This window comes from Aegilops tauschii, chromosome 2 (genome assembly GCF_002575655.3).
Source record: "Aegilops tauschii subsp. strangulata cultivar AL8/78 chromosome 2, Aet v6.0, whole genome shotgun sequence".
In the NCBI taxonomy this organism is placed as follows: domain Eukaryota; kingdom Viridiplantae; phylum Streptophyta; class Magnoliopsida; order Poales; family Poaceae; genus Aegilops; species Aegilops tauschii.
In genome coordinates, this window is record NC_053036.3 from 541178914 (window position 1) to 541195795 (window position 16882).

The 16882-nt window shown below is 44.5% G+C and overlaps 1 protein-coding gene across 1 annotated transcript; it reads right to left on the reverse strand.

The window, feature by feature from the left end:
• Positions 1–706: 706 nt before the first annotated feature.
• On the reverse strand, positions 707–6592 carry LOC109764882 (ent-kaur-16-ene synthase, chloroplastic-like). Its single transcript, XM_040400565.1, has 14 exons — positions 6475–6592; positions 4557–4606; positions 4193–4472; positions 3906–4086; positions 3377–3594; positions 3174–3294; positions 3001–3098; positions 2699–2913; positions 2493–2605; positions 2307–2402; positions 2017–2232; positions 1743–1884; positions 1424–1669; positions 707–1042 (listed from the first exon to the last, which is right to left on the reverse strand). Exons 1-14 carry the CDS (start codon positions 6590–6592, stop codon positions 707–709), a joined length of 2430 nt encoding a protein of 809 aa, XP_040256499.1.
• Between the last annotated feature and the right edge of the window lie 10290 nt (positions 6593–16882).

Here is a 16882-nt window from a genome sequence, read left to right on the forward strand (position 1 = left end):
TAATTCTATGCCAAAAAGGGTTATCCATTTCATAGGAGAGCGTGGGAGAAGCAAGTCGAACCTCTAATCGACCCGGACATGTAAAAAATTCTTGGCGCCAAGAGAAATACGAGATTTAGTAAGTATTTCAGTGAGTGCTTCCTCTTGTAAGAAGAGCGTCGGCTTAGAAGAAATGAAATACAAACAACCACATTGGTTCTAATAGATCTACTTCAATGCGTCTTCGTCTTGAAGGCATTTCTTTTGGTTGCATCTTGTGATGGTTGTGCCATTGGAAGCTTATCTCATTCTTGTATCTTTATTTTTTTGGCCTCAGATGATATTTTGTCCATTGTAGAAAAATGATGTACCTCTTTATAGTGTCTTGTCCATTATTAGTTGAGTTGATCACACTACAAACAAGATCCATACAGAGACTGGTCCTGTCAGTTTTTTTTGTGAAACATGCAACCAGAAATGATGTGGACCAAGATAGGAAAACTATACTACCAACAAGCACAAACTCTGAGAGTAGCACAACCTTTAGAGAAGAGACATGAACTATTGTAGAATATAACTATCTTCACCCAAGATGAATGTTCAGATCAGCGCAGCCAGCACCCAACTAGTATATGTTTCTGGTGCACCATCATCTCATCCCTTTTATTTTTGAAAAGTGTACCTTGTCAGCTGATCCATATGAAATTGGTAAAAATACATGACATCCTTATTTTTCGGATTGTGTAGCAAAAGATGGATTGCTAATTTGGAGTTTGAGTGGCTCATTGATAACTGCATTCACTGTGGTGACCATCTCACTTGGCGAGGTAAATGCATCAGTGTGAGAGTAGAACAAGTGGCATATCTTGCACATGTTCCAAAATAACTCCTTGCATGCCCTAGGAACAACACTATCTTGCTTAAGGACCAACCTTAGCAAATCTTTTCTACATGAGACTATGGACCTCTTTATTGAGTCTTTAGCTGCTTCAATGGACATAGAACCGTCAGCGTGGAGAACACGTAGCGAAACACTATCAAGTTTTCCCTCGCTGCTCTCCCTCTGTATCAATAGTATATAAAAATTTGTCAAAACAGCCCAATTACGACTTAAATGACGAAAGTGACTGATAAAGATATGAGTAGCTACTATTCTCTTATCAAATATGCGCAGTAGGATACACATGATGCATAAACAGTAGTAAATGAATCAAACTTCCAAAGCAAACATGGGATTTATTTTCTCAACGTATATGCTCTTAATAATATCATTAATATCTATGAATTTAGATTTTTGTGAGGATTACTTGGTTCCTATAGCCTCACAAAATATTGTATACAAAGAATTTTCGTGTAGTGATATGTGAAGCCATATACGTAAAAAATGATATGCTTACAGAGCTATACTAAACCAAGATTTAAGCCATGAAGGGGGAAGAAATACCTCAAAGCCTTGGATGTCATTGAGGAGGCGACAACAAGTGCCCATTAGTCTGAACAACTCGTTGTACTCTTGACTATTTACAACACAAGCCAAGAGTGCTTGCCTGACAAAATATGATGCTGGGAGCAGAATGGGGACTACTGTGAATGACACAACTGCAACTTTCATGTATTCTTCAACTGTTGGCACATATTGTCTCATCCGCCAATCTGCCTCGGTCATCATAGTCCTTAGTAGTTGTAGCCACTACAAATGAATTACAATGTTTCATTGTTGAACAAAAGAAACTCAGAATATGGTAGACGTGCAGGAAACTCACTGTTTCTACTAGGTGCTTTTTGACGTCACGGTTTTGTACAACAGAAGCCATTGTTCCAAGCTGGCTCGTTGAAGTGTAAATGGCATAAAACAATATTTGTACTTGCTCAGAGTAGAATTCGTCTTTGTAGTGCTCATCCCACCTAAGACACACATTAGCAAATTACAGAAAATGACTTGTTAGAAACAACAACAACAACAATATCTTTAGAGAGAAGATGCCATCAGTGGTGCTAAGAAAGAACATATAAATAAATCAAGATGACAAATCATACTTCTCGATTAGTTCTACAAGGTTTTCTAATTCTTCTCTTGACCCCGCAACATCGAAGAAGTCATCAACAATATTTACGAGTATAGAATTTTTGGCCCATGAAATGCGAGCATCAGACAATTCAGGAGGGAACATGGTAGCAGCAGCAGCGAGATAGCAATATGTCGTCCTCTGTCGTGCAAACAATAGTTGGTCTAGCTTGTTCTCCTTCACCCAACTGTTGACACAAAAAATGGGAAATTCTCTAAGAAGCGAAGTTACTAAGACAAGAGAGCATATTTGTCAAATTACCATTCAAGAAGCTGGAGCTCACTCCGGTAAACAGATTGAGAGATGGTGAAATCTTCAATAGCCAAAGCTAAAATATCTTGGTTTACACAACATGGCCTGATTCACCAAAATGAATTTGATGTCCAACGACATCTATATTTATATGATTCAAAGCTCACAAATCTTTTCAAGAAGTAAAACTCTTACCAGTGTTCTGTCTTCAACATCTGCGAACCACTCAAATCAAAGTTTTCAATGTTCCTCTTGTGATCCAGACGATCCATTGTGGCATAAAAGGGAAATTTAAGAGCATACTCCACCTGAAATTATAAAGGTATACAAGTAAACATAAACTGTAACCTGGTCAATATTCAATCAATACATTATCTGAGTTTTAAATTTCATGCAAGCACCTCCGCCAATATCGACCTACTTTGCACGTCATCATGAAATATCTTTTCCCTCAATAAGTTCCCTGACCAATAACTTATATTATCGAGGGTTAGTTCATTTTCTGATACACTAACTCCTGAAGCCTTGTACAATTCCATTATGGATTTTGTATCACTTAAATATCCTTGAAGTGAATTATGGAAAGTGGAGGCTTCATCGATATGAGACAACTCATCTGCATCAGATTGAAATTACTGAATCAAATATAACACTAAAAAATACTATCATAACATAAGAAGATAGGGAATTTCTGCACAAGTACCTGATGAAATGTCATACCCATTCATTCGTAAGATACGAAACGCCATTGCACATGTTGATACATCCAGGATGATTTCCTCATCTCTTTGTAACCAACACCTGCAAAGTGGATATAGTTTGCACAAGCTTCAAAAGAGAAATATCAATTTTTTTATGATCATAGGTCACAAGTACCTGTATGTCATGTCCAGGATGCTTTTTATCTCACTTGAAAAATACCGAGATATTCCGACCTTTTCAAGAGTATCCACCATTGAAAGCTGGCAATAAATGTTTGTTGGGTACACTGTTGGCACTGCAAAACTCTAATGTTGTTAGGCATTTAAAAATAGTGTACGCCCTTGCGAATTCTTAGCATGAAAGGAAAAAAGACCCACCTGAACCATCAAACTTACTGACAAGCAAATTTAGATACTGGAGGGCTTTGTCATCATAATTTTGGATTAATGCAGCAGCAGTTGTGGAGGGAGAGTTGAATAGCGATCCATTCCTCCTCTGGAACTTCATAACTTCATTCCAGTCCAATAGGTTTCCTAGTCCTTCAACAACATAAGCAATATATGCTTCTCTCCCAAAAGATTTATCCGCCGCAAGTCTGAATTAAGTCATATGTAAGGATATTTGAATATTCCATTGCATGGTAGTACATGTGCGATACTCTAATTCTTATTGGATGGAATTATGGCTCTCATAAATACTTTCAGAGGGCAAACATCTTGTAGGAAGTTTTAATTTTCTGAGGAAGGTAAGAAAAAAAATGCAAACTAAAAAGGTAAGGAAAAAAAAGCAAACTAAGTATCTAACTTTTGAAAACTATTCCTAGAACTAGGCAGGAAAGAAAATAGTACAAATTTCATGCTAGAGTCATTTTATGGCGAAATCGTGCCACAGTTGTCATCAACAAACCTTTCTAGTTCCAACTCCCGGAGATGCAGAATCCCATCAACATTTGCTTTTCTCACAGGAAACTGCAAACCCATCCCCATGGCAAGGCTAAGCATACCAGGAAAAATGATATTGAAGCCTATAGGAGCAGCAATCTGTTTATCCATGACAACGGAGATGTTTTTGCCGATAAAATGTATTCCTGAGTATATCATTATCATCGCATCAAGACCCTTGTAAACTTAAAAATGTGAGAGATTAAAACAACATTATTAGCAAGTAAATTAATATGTTCTCAAATTTTATACCTCTCCTAATATGTTCCCTCCCGACATTCCATCTCTGAAGTGCAAGCACACAAGCCAATGTGGATGAGAGGGTGGCCTTGTTGACTGAGGAGTCCATGTGAGCAAGACCCCAAGATCCACTGATCTGTTGGTTTTGTAGTATCCATTCAATACACTGTGGGAAGCATGGAACCTCCTGAGACGAGCCCGGTAAGGGCACCATAGCCACCCATGCGGTGTCGTACGAGGATGGCGACAATTTGGGTTCCTGGAGTTGCTTCTTTATTCTTGCCTTCCGTTCCTAAATTAGTTGAGAAAAGAATCATATGACAGACACAAGACCCGAATATTCAATAGAAACAACAATCAACACTGATGTACATACCATGTTTTGCAGGCTTGCATTTTCTCCAACAAACGTCCTCGCACCATTTGCTATTTAAAAAAAAAAGAGATACACGTGTGTCACAAATCAATTAACACATCACTCACTACAAAATCTTAGTAAAATATGAACATTATTTTTTTCAATTTAAAACAAAATAAATGAGTTAAAAATGCCATGAAATCAAGTGTCAGAACATTTTATATACCTATTTTTACAGGGTTTATGGAGTTATTGGTGCATTTTGAGAATGCATGGGCTAAAGTCGAGGTTACTATTACCTTTTTTTGTGAGCAAGAGATTACTATTACCATCTTAGCAATAATCTAGGTATTTTTTTAACTTGTTTGCCTAGAGTTACAACCATGTCATGAATGTTGTCACCGAGTTCAGATTATAGTTATAAGTTCATGACATTCACGCAGTCACCCACATATTCATCTTACATTTATCACTATGGCACCCATGTTGTTATTACCCATTTTTATAGTTACCCTTGAGAGAAAACGAAAACAAGCAAAGTAATATATGGCGCACGCTTACCGATACATGAAGGAACCATCGTCCGAGCCCTGACGCGAGTCGAGTAGAGGGGAGGAAGAAGACGATGACTGCCGGAGGTGAGGCCAAGACCAAGACCAAGAGGCTGGTTTCTTCTGTCATTGTGCGAGCCAGGCCTCGTCAAGAACGGCGCCGCAGCGGAAGCCACATCTAGCCAACCGCGGCGACACCGGTACCGGCGATGTGCCGGGAGCACGGACGAGACCCCAGCTACCTTCGGGTTTGACATGGAAAGCTACGTACGGTTGGCCTGGCCAATGGAGGAGCGAAGGTTGAGGCGTCTAAATGGACATGACATGCAGCGTACTAGGTTAGCTAGATCTCTTTTAAACTGTATATGTATACTGCTATCCTAGCAGGTGCCAGGTTGTGTATTTTCAAAGTAAATTTCCCTTTCGGATTTTCCGACGGCCGAACATCCGTACCGCGGCCAACACTGCCAACTGTATTTTTTTTAAGTAACTGCCAACTGGTAGTATTAAATTTGCCGACTTATTTAGCACCAATTGAACGCCGGAAGACTGGCGGCAACTTTTGGTCGATCCACGGCCATGATCGATGCGTCCAAATCCGTCCAGCTCTCTGATTACCAGCAATCCAGCATTGGTCAAAGAATGATGAGCGCCTGTAGAATCTGTCGCGCGGAAACTTATCAACATCGAATCGATCTTCAGAACATCACTCGGTTTCTTGCCGCTTGATCGTTGGATCAATCCTCCTTGTCCCGCTAGTATTTTGTTAGCACATCAAAATCATCCACTTGGCGCCGAACTAGCGGCCTTACTCCATCAACATTGACCGCTTGTCCGGTTGTCCCAGTGCGGCTTGCCACTCCAGCAGCACCATACGCAATTGCGTTCCTAAATGGAGTGCAGCATACGTAGTGCTCCGGATTATGTCCCCTACATGGAGTGCACGTACGCAGTTGTTCCAAATTATGTTCCCTCAGTAGTTTCTTAACGATTGAACGTCGGCCAGAGGCACAATGCGTACGGCGGTACGGGCCTCCATGATTAACTAGGGCATCTTTTTTTTTGGGGGGGGCTTCAAATTTCAGCCCTCGCGGACAGAGCCCATTTGTGCTTAAAAATATGGTTGCCCAAGAACGTCCCCGTTTCTTCCCTTCTCATATGTCCAGCCTATTTTTATTTGCCCATTTTTATTTTTATTTTCAATCAAAATTGAATAGTCGAAAGATATAGGTTGAACATAGAAATAAGTAGTTCGACATAAATATTATTCGGAGTGCATAGTTCAAACATAAAAAATCAAACAATGTCACGAATCTATTGGTTTTCATGATGTCTCCACAAATGCTCCACAAGATCATTAAGAAATTGTTGACGCACTTCTCGACCTTGAAGTTTCCGATGCGTCTCGAGAAAATGTGCAACCTGCTTGGCCTCTTGTTTCGGGAGGTGGATATGTCCGGGGGCGGTGCTCCGGGTGGAGGCAGGACCAAAGACGATTACCATGTCGGGCAAAGGGATGGGGGGGAGGGGGGGGGGGGGGGAGGTTGATTTTGGGAGGTTTAAGGGTGGGGCTGACGTGTCTAGGCTGTTGAGATATGTATATTGCACGTATATATATAGGTATGGGTAGCCACGTCCTCAACTATACAAGGAAGGAGGACGGAGTTTTTTGGTTGCCATCAAAACGACTCCTCCATCGACGCCTACTGCATGCGCCTCAAGACTCTCTCTGACGAGCTCAACGACGTCGGCTTCAAGGTTGGGGACGAGCTCCTCCTCTCCACCCTCACCGCCGGCCTCAACGGAGATCTCGGTAATGCCGCGTCCAATCTTACTCTTATGGCTAACCCTACTTATGAACGGGAGGTGGCCTATCTACGTCTTGAGGAGCATCGCCTGAAGAACCCGCGGGCTCATGCGGTTCATACCGCCTTCGCCGCCGACTATTCCCACGGCGGGTCTACACCAGCACCTCCCGCCGGGGGCCACGGCGCCCCGTTGCCTCCGCAGCCTCGCCCACCGGTGCCTCCAGCAGCCGCTGGTGCGGGTGGCTACGGCGCCCCCTACGGCGCCCTTCCGCCTCGGCCCCCGGCGCCGGTGCCCCCGCCCCAACAACAGCAGCAGAACCAGGGTGACCTGCGCGGCCGTGGTGGTCGCCGTGGCCGTGGCAACCGCTCCAACAACGGCGGTGGACAACAGCGTGGTGGTGGCCAGCAACAGCAACTTCCCTCGCCACCATGGGGCACCAGCCACAATCCCTGGACCGGGGTTGTACACGCCTATACAATGCCGGTTCCCCGTGCTCCACTTCGAGGACTTCTCGGGCCTCGACCAACGGCACACCAGGCCTTCTACACGCCCCCCAACCATTACTCACGTTGGCTCTACTCCTTTTCCTTCTACGTCTAGGCCCTTGTCTCTTAATAATGTGCTCGTGTCTCCTCAACTTATTCAGAACTTAGTCTCTGTTCGTAATCTTTCCCGTGATAATTTTGTAACTGTCGAATTGGACGAAGTTGGTTTCTCTGTTAAGGACGCCCGCACCCGGATGGTTCTTCACCGATGTGACAGTCCCGGTGACATGTACCCCATCCAGCCTTCATCATCATCACGCACTGGACCTCTCGCTCTTTCCGCCGGCATTGATCTTTGGCACGCCCGTCTCGGTCATCCTAGCTCCACCGCACTTCGTCAGATAGTCAAGGATTTTTCCTTTTCATGTAATAAAGCGGATGCTCATTCTTGTCAAGCATGCCGCATGGGCCAACATGTTAGACTCCCGTTTAGTTCTTCTTCGACAGTTGCTTCTTATCCTTTTGAATTAATTCATAGCAATGTGTGGACATCACCTATCACGAGTAATTCTGGTTTTCTATACTATCTTGTTATTCTCGATGACTACTCTCATTTTGTGTGGACCTTTCCGCTTCATCGGAAATCTGACGTTCCCGCCACTCTCCTCGCCTTTTACTCCTATGTGTCTACACAGTTCGCTCGTCCCATCCATGCTCTCCAAGCTGACAACGGGAAGGAATTTGATAACCTCACCATCCGTACACTTCTCTCCAACCTCGGCACCATCTTTCGGTTAACCTGTCCATACACCTCCCAGCAAAACGGTCGGGCCGAACGCGTTCTTCGCACTCTTAATGACTGCGTCCGCACTCTTGTATTTCACGCCTACATGCCACCCCAATTTTGGCCGGATGCCCTTGCCACCGCCACCCTCCTCGTTAACCTTCGTCCGTGTCATGTCCGTTGGAACTACACCCCGCATCATCTTCTCTTTGGGTCTCCTCCATCCTACGACGGTCTTCGCAATTTCGGATGCCTCTGTTATCCTAGTGTCGCAACCACTGCCCCTCATAAACTTGCCCCTCGATCCTTGCCTTGTGTCTTCCTCGGTTACCCGGCTATCACTAAAGGCTACCGATGTTATGATCCGGTGTCTCACCGTGTCATCACCTCTAGGCATGTTTATTTCGACGAGTGCTCTTTTCCTTTTGCACAGGAACAAATGGAGGTGCCACCCGCTGGAGAGGATCACGCCTTGTCTGGCTCTACTCACCGACGTGCTGCACTGGGACCTTTTCCTTTGGTTCGTGCACCGTTGGCCTCGCCAGCTCCTTTGCTGGCTTCGTCGGAGTCTTTGCCGGCCTCGTCGGCCACGCCGGGCTCTTCGCTGGCAACGCCGGCGCCTTCACCAGCTTCGTCGGTGCAGTCGCCCAGCCCGGTAGTGCCTGGCGCGCCCCCGGCACTTGCCGCTTCTACGGCTACTGCACCACCACCCGCTGGTCCTATCACTCGTGCACGCATGGGAGTTCATAGGCCGAGTCTCCGCTACTCCGCTGATGAGTATGCTTGTCCGGCGTCTATGGTGCCACTGTCGCCTCTTCCGACCTCCGCTCGTATGGCTCTTCGCGACCCGCTTTGGTATGCAGCGATGAAGGAGGAATTTGAGGCTCTACAGCGCAATGCGACTTGGCAGCTTGTTCCCCGCCCCTGGCACGCCAACATCATTACCGGGAAGTGGGTGTTCAAGCACAAGTTTCATCCCGATGGCACCCTCGACCGCTATAAAGCACGTTGGGTGGTCCTAGGCTTCCGACAGCGCGCTGGCGTTGACTTCACGGATACATTCGCACCGGTTGTCAAGCCCGGGACGATTCGCACTGTTCTTCAGCTCGCGGTATCTCGTGCCTGGCCGGTGCACCAGATGGACGTCTCCAACGCCTTCCTCCATGGCCATCTTGAGGAGCAGGTCTATTGCCAGCAGCCTACGGGGTTTGTCGACGACACTTGTCCGGAGCATGTTTGCCTGCTTTCTCGCTCCTTGTACGGGCTCAAGCAGGCTCCAGGCGCTTGGTACCAGCGCATTGCAGCGTTTCTTCATCAGCTCGGCTTCCGCTCCGCTCGCTCCGATGCTTCGCTGTTCCTTTACCAACACGGGGATGCTACCGCCTACTTACTACTTTATGTCGAAGACATCATCTTGACAGCTTGCTCTAGTGTTCTTCTTCGATAGCTTACCGATCGTCTTCGCGCTGAATTTGCCATTAAGGACCTGGGTCCTCTGCACCATTTCCTCGGCATCGAGGTTGTTCGACGTGCGGATGGCTTCTTTCTTCATCAGCGGAAGTATGCTCATGAGCTTCTTGATCGCGCTGGGATGCTTAATTGCAAACCTGCGCCTACTCCTGTCGACACGAAGGCCAAGCTCTCTGCCACTGACGGATCACCTGCTCCGGACGCTTCGTTTATTGGTCTATCGTGGGCGCCCTTCAGTATCTCACTTTGACACGACCGGAGCTCCAGTACGCCGTTCAGCAGGTCTGCTTACACATGCATGCTCCTCGTGATGCTCATTGGACTGCGGTCAAGCGGGTCCTCCATTACATCCGCGGCACCTTGGATTTCGGTTTGTCTCTCCATGCCTCTCCGGCTCTGGATATCACTGCTTACTCGGATGCTAATTGGGCCGGCTGCCCTGACACGCGACGTTCCACTTCGGGCTATTGTGTTTACCTTGGACCGTCGTTGATCTCTTGGTCGTCTAAGCGGCAGCCACTGTTTCTCGCTCCAGTGCTGAAGCCGAGTATCGAGCCGTGGCTAATGTTGTTGCAGAGTGCTCCTGGCTTCGTCAGCTTCTTCATGAGCTCTCTTGTCCTGTCGCCAAGGCCACCATTGTCTACTGCGACAATGTCTCCGCTGTTTACCTCTCCGCCAACCTAGTTCATCACCGCCGCACCAAACATATTGAGCTAGATATTCATTTTGTTCGGAAACAGGTGGCTCTTGGACACATCCGGGTTCTCCATGTCCCTACTTCCCAACAGTTTGCGGACATCATGACCAAAGGGTTGCCTACGGCGTCTTTCGAGGATTTTCGCTCCAGTCTCTGCGTCGGTCGTCCCGATGCTTCGACTGCGGGGGTGTTGAGATATGTATATTGCATGTATATTTCTTGTACCACAAGCCGTCCTCCTTCCTTGTATAGTTGAGGACGTGGCTGCCCTTGTACCTATATATACATGCATATGCATCTGATCAATATATCGTGAGTTGCACCAATCCTCTAATCATCTACATAGGCCAATGTGGCGGACATTTCCGGGCCTGTCCATCCATTGAGTCTGAACAGAAGTGCAGCCACTTCACATCGGAATTCACGCAAAGGAACTCTCAGCTAAACTACCTGTCAAAAGAAAACTCTCAGCTAAACTAATATTTTCTGGTATGCATCAAAGGAGATTTGTTGGCGGTTGCCCACATATAGGCCACTTCGGAAGTCTGACCCAAATTCAGAGCTTGTGGAGTGGTGGGCATGGATCGACCACAGTGTAAGGCTCTCGACAGATCCGTGGACAACCATTGAGTTTGTAGCTTTGGTTGCCTATCCCAGCTTTTTACAGATCTTGATGCAACCCCGTCCGAATGGATGGTGTAGGTACAATTGCATTTCGCTGATACAATTTCATTAATCTTATAACTACCCAACTCTAGTCTTTATGTGCTATATGTGACGGTGTGCATGTACATACATGTCTAGTTTGTGATTCTTTTAAAAGAATACGCATATGTAGACCATTTTGTTTCGAATCATACAATCTGACATGGTCCTTGTCGCTCTCAGCGGCACACGGTCGGGTCGGCCGAGTAGGCATTGTAATATTTTCTAAAAAAGCAACACAATTAGATTATTTACTTTTGGGTTAGTTAGATAGTCCCTCCACCTTATATTAATTGATGATGAAATGGATGTATCTAGATGTATTTCAGTTTTAAATACATCTATTTTAGCGTCAACTAAGGACCGAGGGAGTATATGTCACTGTAACTCTTGCCGATTTGGGAAGTGTTGCTGCAACCATTACTAGGGAAAAGTCTAGCAGTAGCGCTGGTTTTTGGCCTAGCAGTAACGTGTTACATCTAAAGGTTAGCAGTAGCATTGGTTTACACGAGCTACTGCTATACCTACTTAGTAGTAGCGCGTCTTGCAGAAAGCACTACTGGTAATTACTAGCAGCACGTCTTTCTGCCCGCGCTACTACTATTATTATGTATTTCATTTTCTTTTTATTTTATGTCATATTCATACATCATTATACAAGTTTTATACAGTAGCAATTTAGAGATTGTTTTTACATCATAATGAGTTATTACATCACTGGGTGAAAGAACCGTGGATTAATTTCAAGTGGATGGATCCTAAGTGACCAAGTCATGGATTATCGTGATAAACCATGGCTTGGTCACTTATGATCTATCCACTTGAAACTAATCCGGGGTTCTTTCACCCAATGAAATAATAACTCCTCGTCATCATCATCATCAACTTATCATCATAATACATGATTGTCATATAACGACTCATAATCATCATTTTCGTCCATGAGACATCATATAAAAACTTGGTCACTAGTCATAATTGAAGGAAATATGCCCTAAAGGCAATAATAAAGTTATTATTTATTTCCTTATATCATGATAAATGTTTATTATTCATGCTAGAATTGTATTAACCGGAAATATAATACATGTGTGAATACATAGACAAACAGAGTGTCACTAGTATGCCTCTACTTGACTAGCTCGTTAATCAAAGATGGTTATGTTTCCTAGCCATAGACATAAGTTGTCATTTGATTAACGAGATCACCTCATTAGGAGAATGACGTGATTGACTTGACCCATTCCGTTAGCTTAGCACCCGATCGTTTAGTATATTGCTATTGCTTTCATCATGACTTATACATGTTCCTCTAACTATGAGATTATGCAACTCCCGTTTACCGGAGGAACACTTTGTGTGCTACCAAACGTCACAACGTAAATGGGTGATTATAAAGGTGCTCTACAGGTGTCTCCAAAGGTACTTGTTGGGTTGGCGTATTTCGAGATTAGGATTTGTCACTCCGATTGTCGGACAGGTATCTCTGGGCCCACTCGGTAATGCACATCACTATGAGCCTTGCAAGCATTGTGACTAATAAGTTAGTTGCGGGATGATGTGTTATGGAACGAGTAAAGAGACTTGCCGGTAACGAGATTGAACTAGGTATCGAGATACCGACGATCGAATCTCGGGCAAGTAACATACTGATGACAAAGGGAACAACGTATGTTGTTATGCGGTCTGACCGATAAAGATCTTCGTAGAATATGTAGGAGCCAATATGGGCATCCAGGTCCCGCTATTGGTTATTGACCGGAGACGTGTCTCGGTCATGTCTACATAGTTCTCGAACCCGTAGGGTCCGCACGCTTAAAGTTACGATGACAGTTTTATTATGAGTTTATGTATGTTGATGTACCGAAGGAGTTCGGAGTCCCGGATGAGATCGGGGACATGACGAGGAGTCTCGAAATGGTCGAGACGTAAAGATCGATATATTGGACGACTATATTCGGACTTCGGAAAGGTTCCGAGTGATTCGGGTATTTTTCGGAGTACCGGAGAGTTACGGGAATACGTATTGGGCCTTATTGGGCCATACGGGAAAGAAGAAAAAGGGCCTCAAGGGTGGCCGCACCCCTCTCCTTGGTCTGGTCCGAATTGGACTAGGGAAGGGGGGCGCCCCCTTCCTTCCTTCTCTTTTTCCCTTCCTCTTTTCCTATTCCATATGGGAGGTGGAATCCTACTAGGACTAGGGAGTGCTAGTAGGACTCCACACTTGGTGCGCCCCCTCCTAGGGCCGGCCTCCTCCTCCCTTGCTCCTTTATATACGGGGGCAGGGGGGCACCCCAGAGACACAACAATTGATCCTTGAGATCTTTTAGCCGTGTGCGGTGCCCCCCTCCATCAAATTACACCTCGATAATATCGTTGCGGAGCTTAGGCGAAGCCCTGCGTCGGTAGAACATCATCATCGTCACCACGCCGTCGTGCTGACGAAACTCTCCCTCAACACTCGGCTGGATCGGAGTTCGAGGGACGTCATCGAGCTGAACGTGTGTAGAACTCGGAGGTGCTGTGCGTTCGGTACTTGATCGGTCGGATCGTGAAGACGTACGACTACATCAACCGCGTTGTGATAACGCTTCCGCTGTCGGTCTACGAGGGTACGTGGACAACACTCTCCCCTCTCGTTGCTATGCATCACCATGATCTTGCGTGTGCGTAGGAATTTTTTTGAAATTACTACGTTCCCCAACAGTGGCATCCGAGCCTGGTTTTATGCGTTGATGCTATGCACGAGTAGAACACAAGTGAGTTGTGGGCGATATAAGTCATACTGCTTACCAACATGTCATACTTTGGTTCAGCGGTATTGTGAGATGAAGCGGCCCGGACCGACATTACGCGTACGCTTACGCGAGACTGGTTTCACCGTTGCGAGCACTCGTTGCTTAAAGGTGACCGGCGGGTGTCTGTCTCTCTCACTTTAGTTGAACCTAGTGTGGCTACGCCCGGTCCTTGCGAAGGTTAAAACAACACCAACTTGACAAACTATCGTTGTGGTTTTGATGCGTAGGTAAGAACGGTTCTTGCTAAGCCCGTAGCAGCCACGTAAAATATGCAACAACAAAGTAGAGGACGTGTAACTTGTTTTTGCAGGGCATGTTGTGATGTGATATGGTCAAGACATGATGTGATATAATGTGTTGTATGAGATAATCATGTTTTGTAACCGAGTTATCGGCAACTGGCCGGAGCCATATGGTTGTCGCTTTATTGTATGAGATGCAATCGCCATGTAATAGTTTTACTTTATCACTAAGCGGTAGCGATAGTCGTAAAAGCAATAAGTTGGCGAGACGACAACGATGCTACGATGGAGATCAAGGTGTCGCGCCGGTGACGATGGTGATCATGACGGTGCTTCGGAGATGGAGATCACAAGCACGGTGCTTCGGAGATGGAGATCACAAGCACAAGATGATGATGGCCATATCATATCACTTATATTGATTGCATGTGATGTTAATCCTTTATGCATCTTATCTTGCTTTGATTGACGGTAGAATTATAAGATGATCTCTCACTAAAATTTCAAGATAAAAGTGTTCTCCCTGAGTATGCACCGTTGCAAAAGTTCTTCGTGCTGAGACACCACGTGTTAATCGGGTGTGATAGGCTCTACGTTCAAATACAACGGGTGCAAAATAGTTGCACACGCGGAATACTCAGGTTAAACTTGACGAGCCTAGCATATACAGATATGGCCTCGGAACACAGAGACCGAAAGGTCGAGCGTGAATCATATAGTAGATATGATCAACATAGTGATGTTCACCATTGAAACTACTCCATCTCACGTGTTAATCGGACATGGTTTAGTTGCTTTGGATCACGTAATCACTTAGATGATTAGAGAGATGTCTATCTAAGTGGGAGTTCTTAAGTAATATGATTAATTGAACTTAAATTTATCATGAACTTAGAACTGATAGTATTTTGCAAATTATGTTGTAGATCAATAGCTCACGTTGTTGCTTCCCTGTGTTTATTTTTTGTTCCTAGAGAAAAATTATGTTGAAAGATGTTAGTAGCAAAGATGCGGATTGGATCCGTGATCTGAGGATTATCCTCATTGCTGCACAGAAAAATTATGTCCTTGATGCACCGCTAGGTGACAGACCTATTGCAGGAGCAGATGCAGACGTTATGAATGTTTGGCTAGCTCAATATGATGACTACTTGATAGTTTAGTGCACCATGCTTAACGGCTTAGAATCGGGACTTCAAAGACGTTTTGAACGTCATGGACCATATGAGATGTTCCAGGAGTTGAAGTTAATATTTCAAGCAAATACCCGAGTTGAGAGATATGAAATCTCCAACAAGTTCTATAGCAAAAAGATGGAGGAGAATCGCTCAACTAGTGAGCATGTGCTCAGATTGTCTGGGTACTACAATCGCTTGAATCAAGTGGGAGTTTATCTTCCAGATAAAATAGTGATTGACAGAATTCTCTAGTCACCATCACCAAGTTAGTAGAACTTCGTGATGAACTATGGTATGCAAGGGATGAGGAAAGTAATTCCCGAGCTCTTCGTGATGCGGAAATCGATGAAGGTAGAAATCAAGAAAAACATCAAGTGTTGATGGTTGACGAGACCACTTCAAGTGTTGATGGTTGACGAGACCGCTAGTTTCAAGAAAAGGGCAAAGGAAAAAAGGGGAACTTCAAAAAGAACGGCAAGCAAGTTGCTGCTCAAGTGAAGAAGCCTAAGTCTGGTCCTAAGCCTGAGACTAAGTGCTTCTACTGCAAAGGGACTGGTCACTGGAAGCGGAACTACCCCAACTATTTGGTGGATAAGAAGGATGGCAAAGTGAACAAAGGTATATTTGATATACAGATTATTGATGTGTACTTTACTAGTGTTTATAGCAATCCCTCGGTTATTGATACTGGTTCAGGTCCTAAGAGTAGTAACTCGAAACGGGAGTTGCAGAATAAACAGAGACTAGTAAAAGTGAACAAAGGTATATTTGATATACAGATTATTGATGTGTACTTTACTAGTGTTTATAGCAACCCCTCGGTAATTGATACTGGTTCAGTTGCTAAAGAGTAGTAACTCAAAAACGGGAGTTGCAGAATAAACAGAGACTAGTAAAAGGCGAGGTGACGATGTGTGTTGGAAGTAGTTCCAAGATTTATATGATCATCATCGCACACTCCCTGTACTTTCGGGATTAGTGTTGAAACTAAATAAGTGTTATTTGGTGTTTGCGTTGAGCATGAATATGATCGATCATGTTTATTGCAATACGGTTATTCATTTAAGTTAGAGAACAATTGTTGTTCTGTTTACATGAATAAAACCTTTATGGTCATACACACCAACGAAAATGGTTTGTTGGATCTCGATCGTAGTGATACACATATTCATAATATTGAAGCCAAAAGATGCAAAGTTAATAATGATAGTGCAACTTATTTGTGGTACTGCCGTTTAGGTCATATTGGTGTAAACCGCATGAAGAAACTCCATACTGATGGGATTTTGGAATCACTTGATTATGAATCACTTGATGCTTGCGAACCGTGCCTCATGGGCAAGATGACTAAAACGCCGTTCTCCGGAACTATGGAGAGAGCAACAGATTTGTTGGAAATCATACATACAGATGTATGTGGTCCGATGAATATTGAGGCTCGTAGCAGATATCATTATTTTCTGACCTTCACAGATGATTTGAGCAGATATGGGTATATCTACTTGATGAAACACAAAGTCTGAAACATTTGAAAAGTTCAAAGAATTTCAGAGTGAAGTGGAGAATCATCGTAACAAGAAAATAAAAGTTTCTACGATATGATCGCAGAGGTAAAATATTTGAGT

Coding starts and splice junctions, on each gene's coding strand:
- LOC109764882 (XM_040400565.1), bottom strand. CDS start 6,592: ATGGTAATCGTCTTTGGTCCTGCCTCCACCCGGAGCACCGCCCCCGGA. Junction 2,606..2,698: donor GTAGGTCGATATTGGCGGAG/GTGCTTGCATGA, acceptor TTATAATTTCAG/GTGGAGTATGCTCTTAAATT. Junction 1,885..2,016: donor CTTGTAGAACTAATCGAGAA/GTATGATTTGTC, acceptor TGTGTGTCTTAG/GTGGGATGAGCACTACAAAG.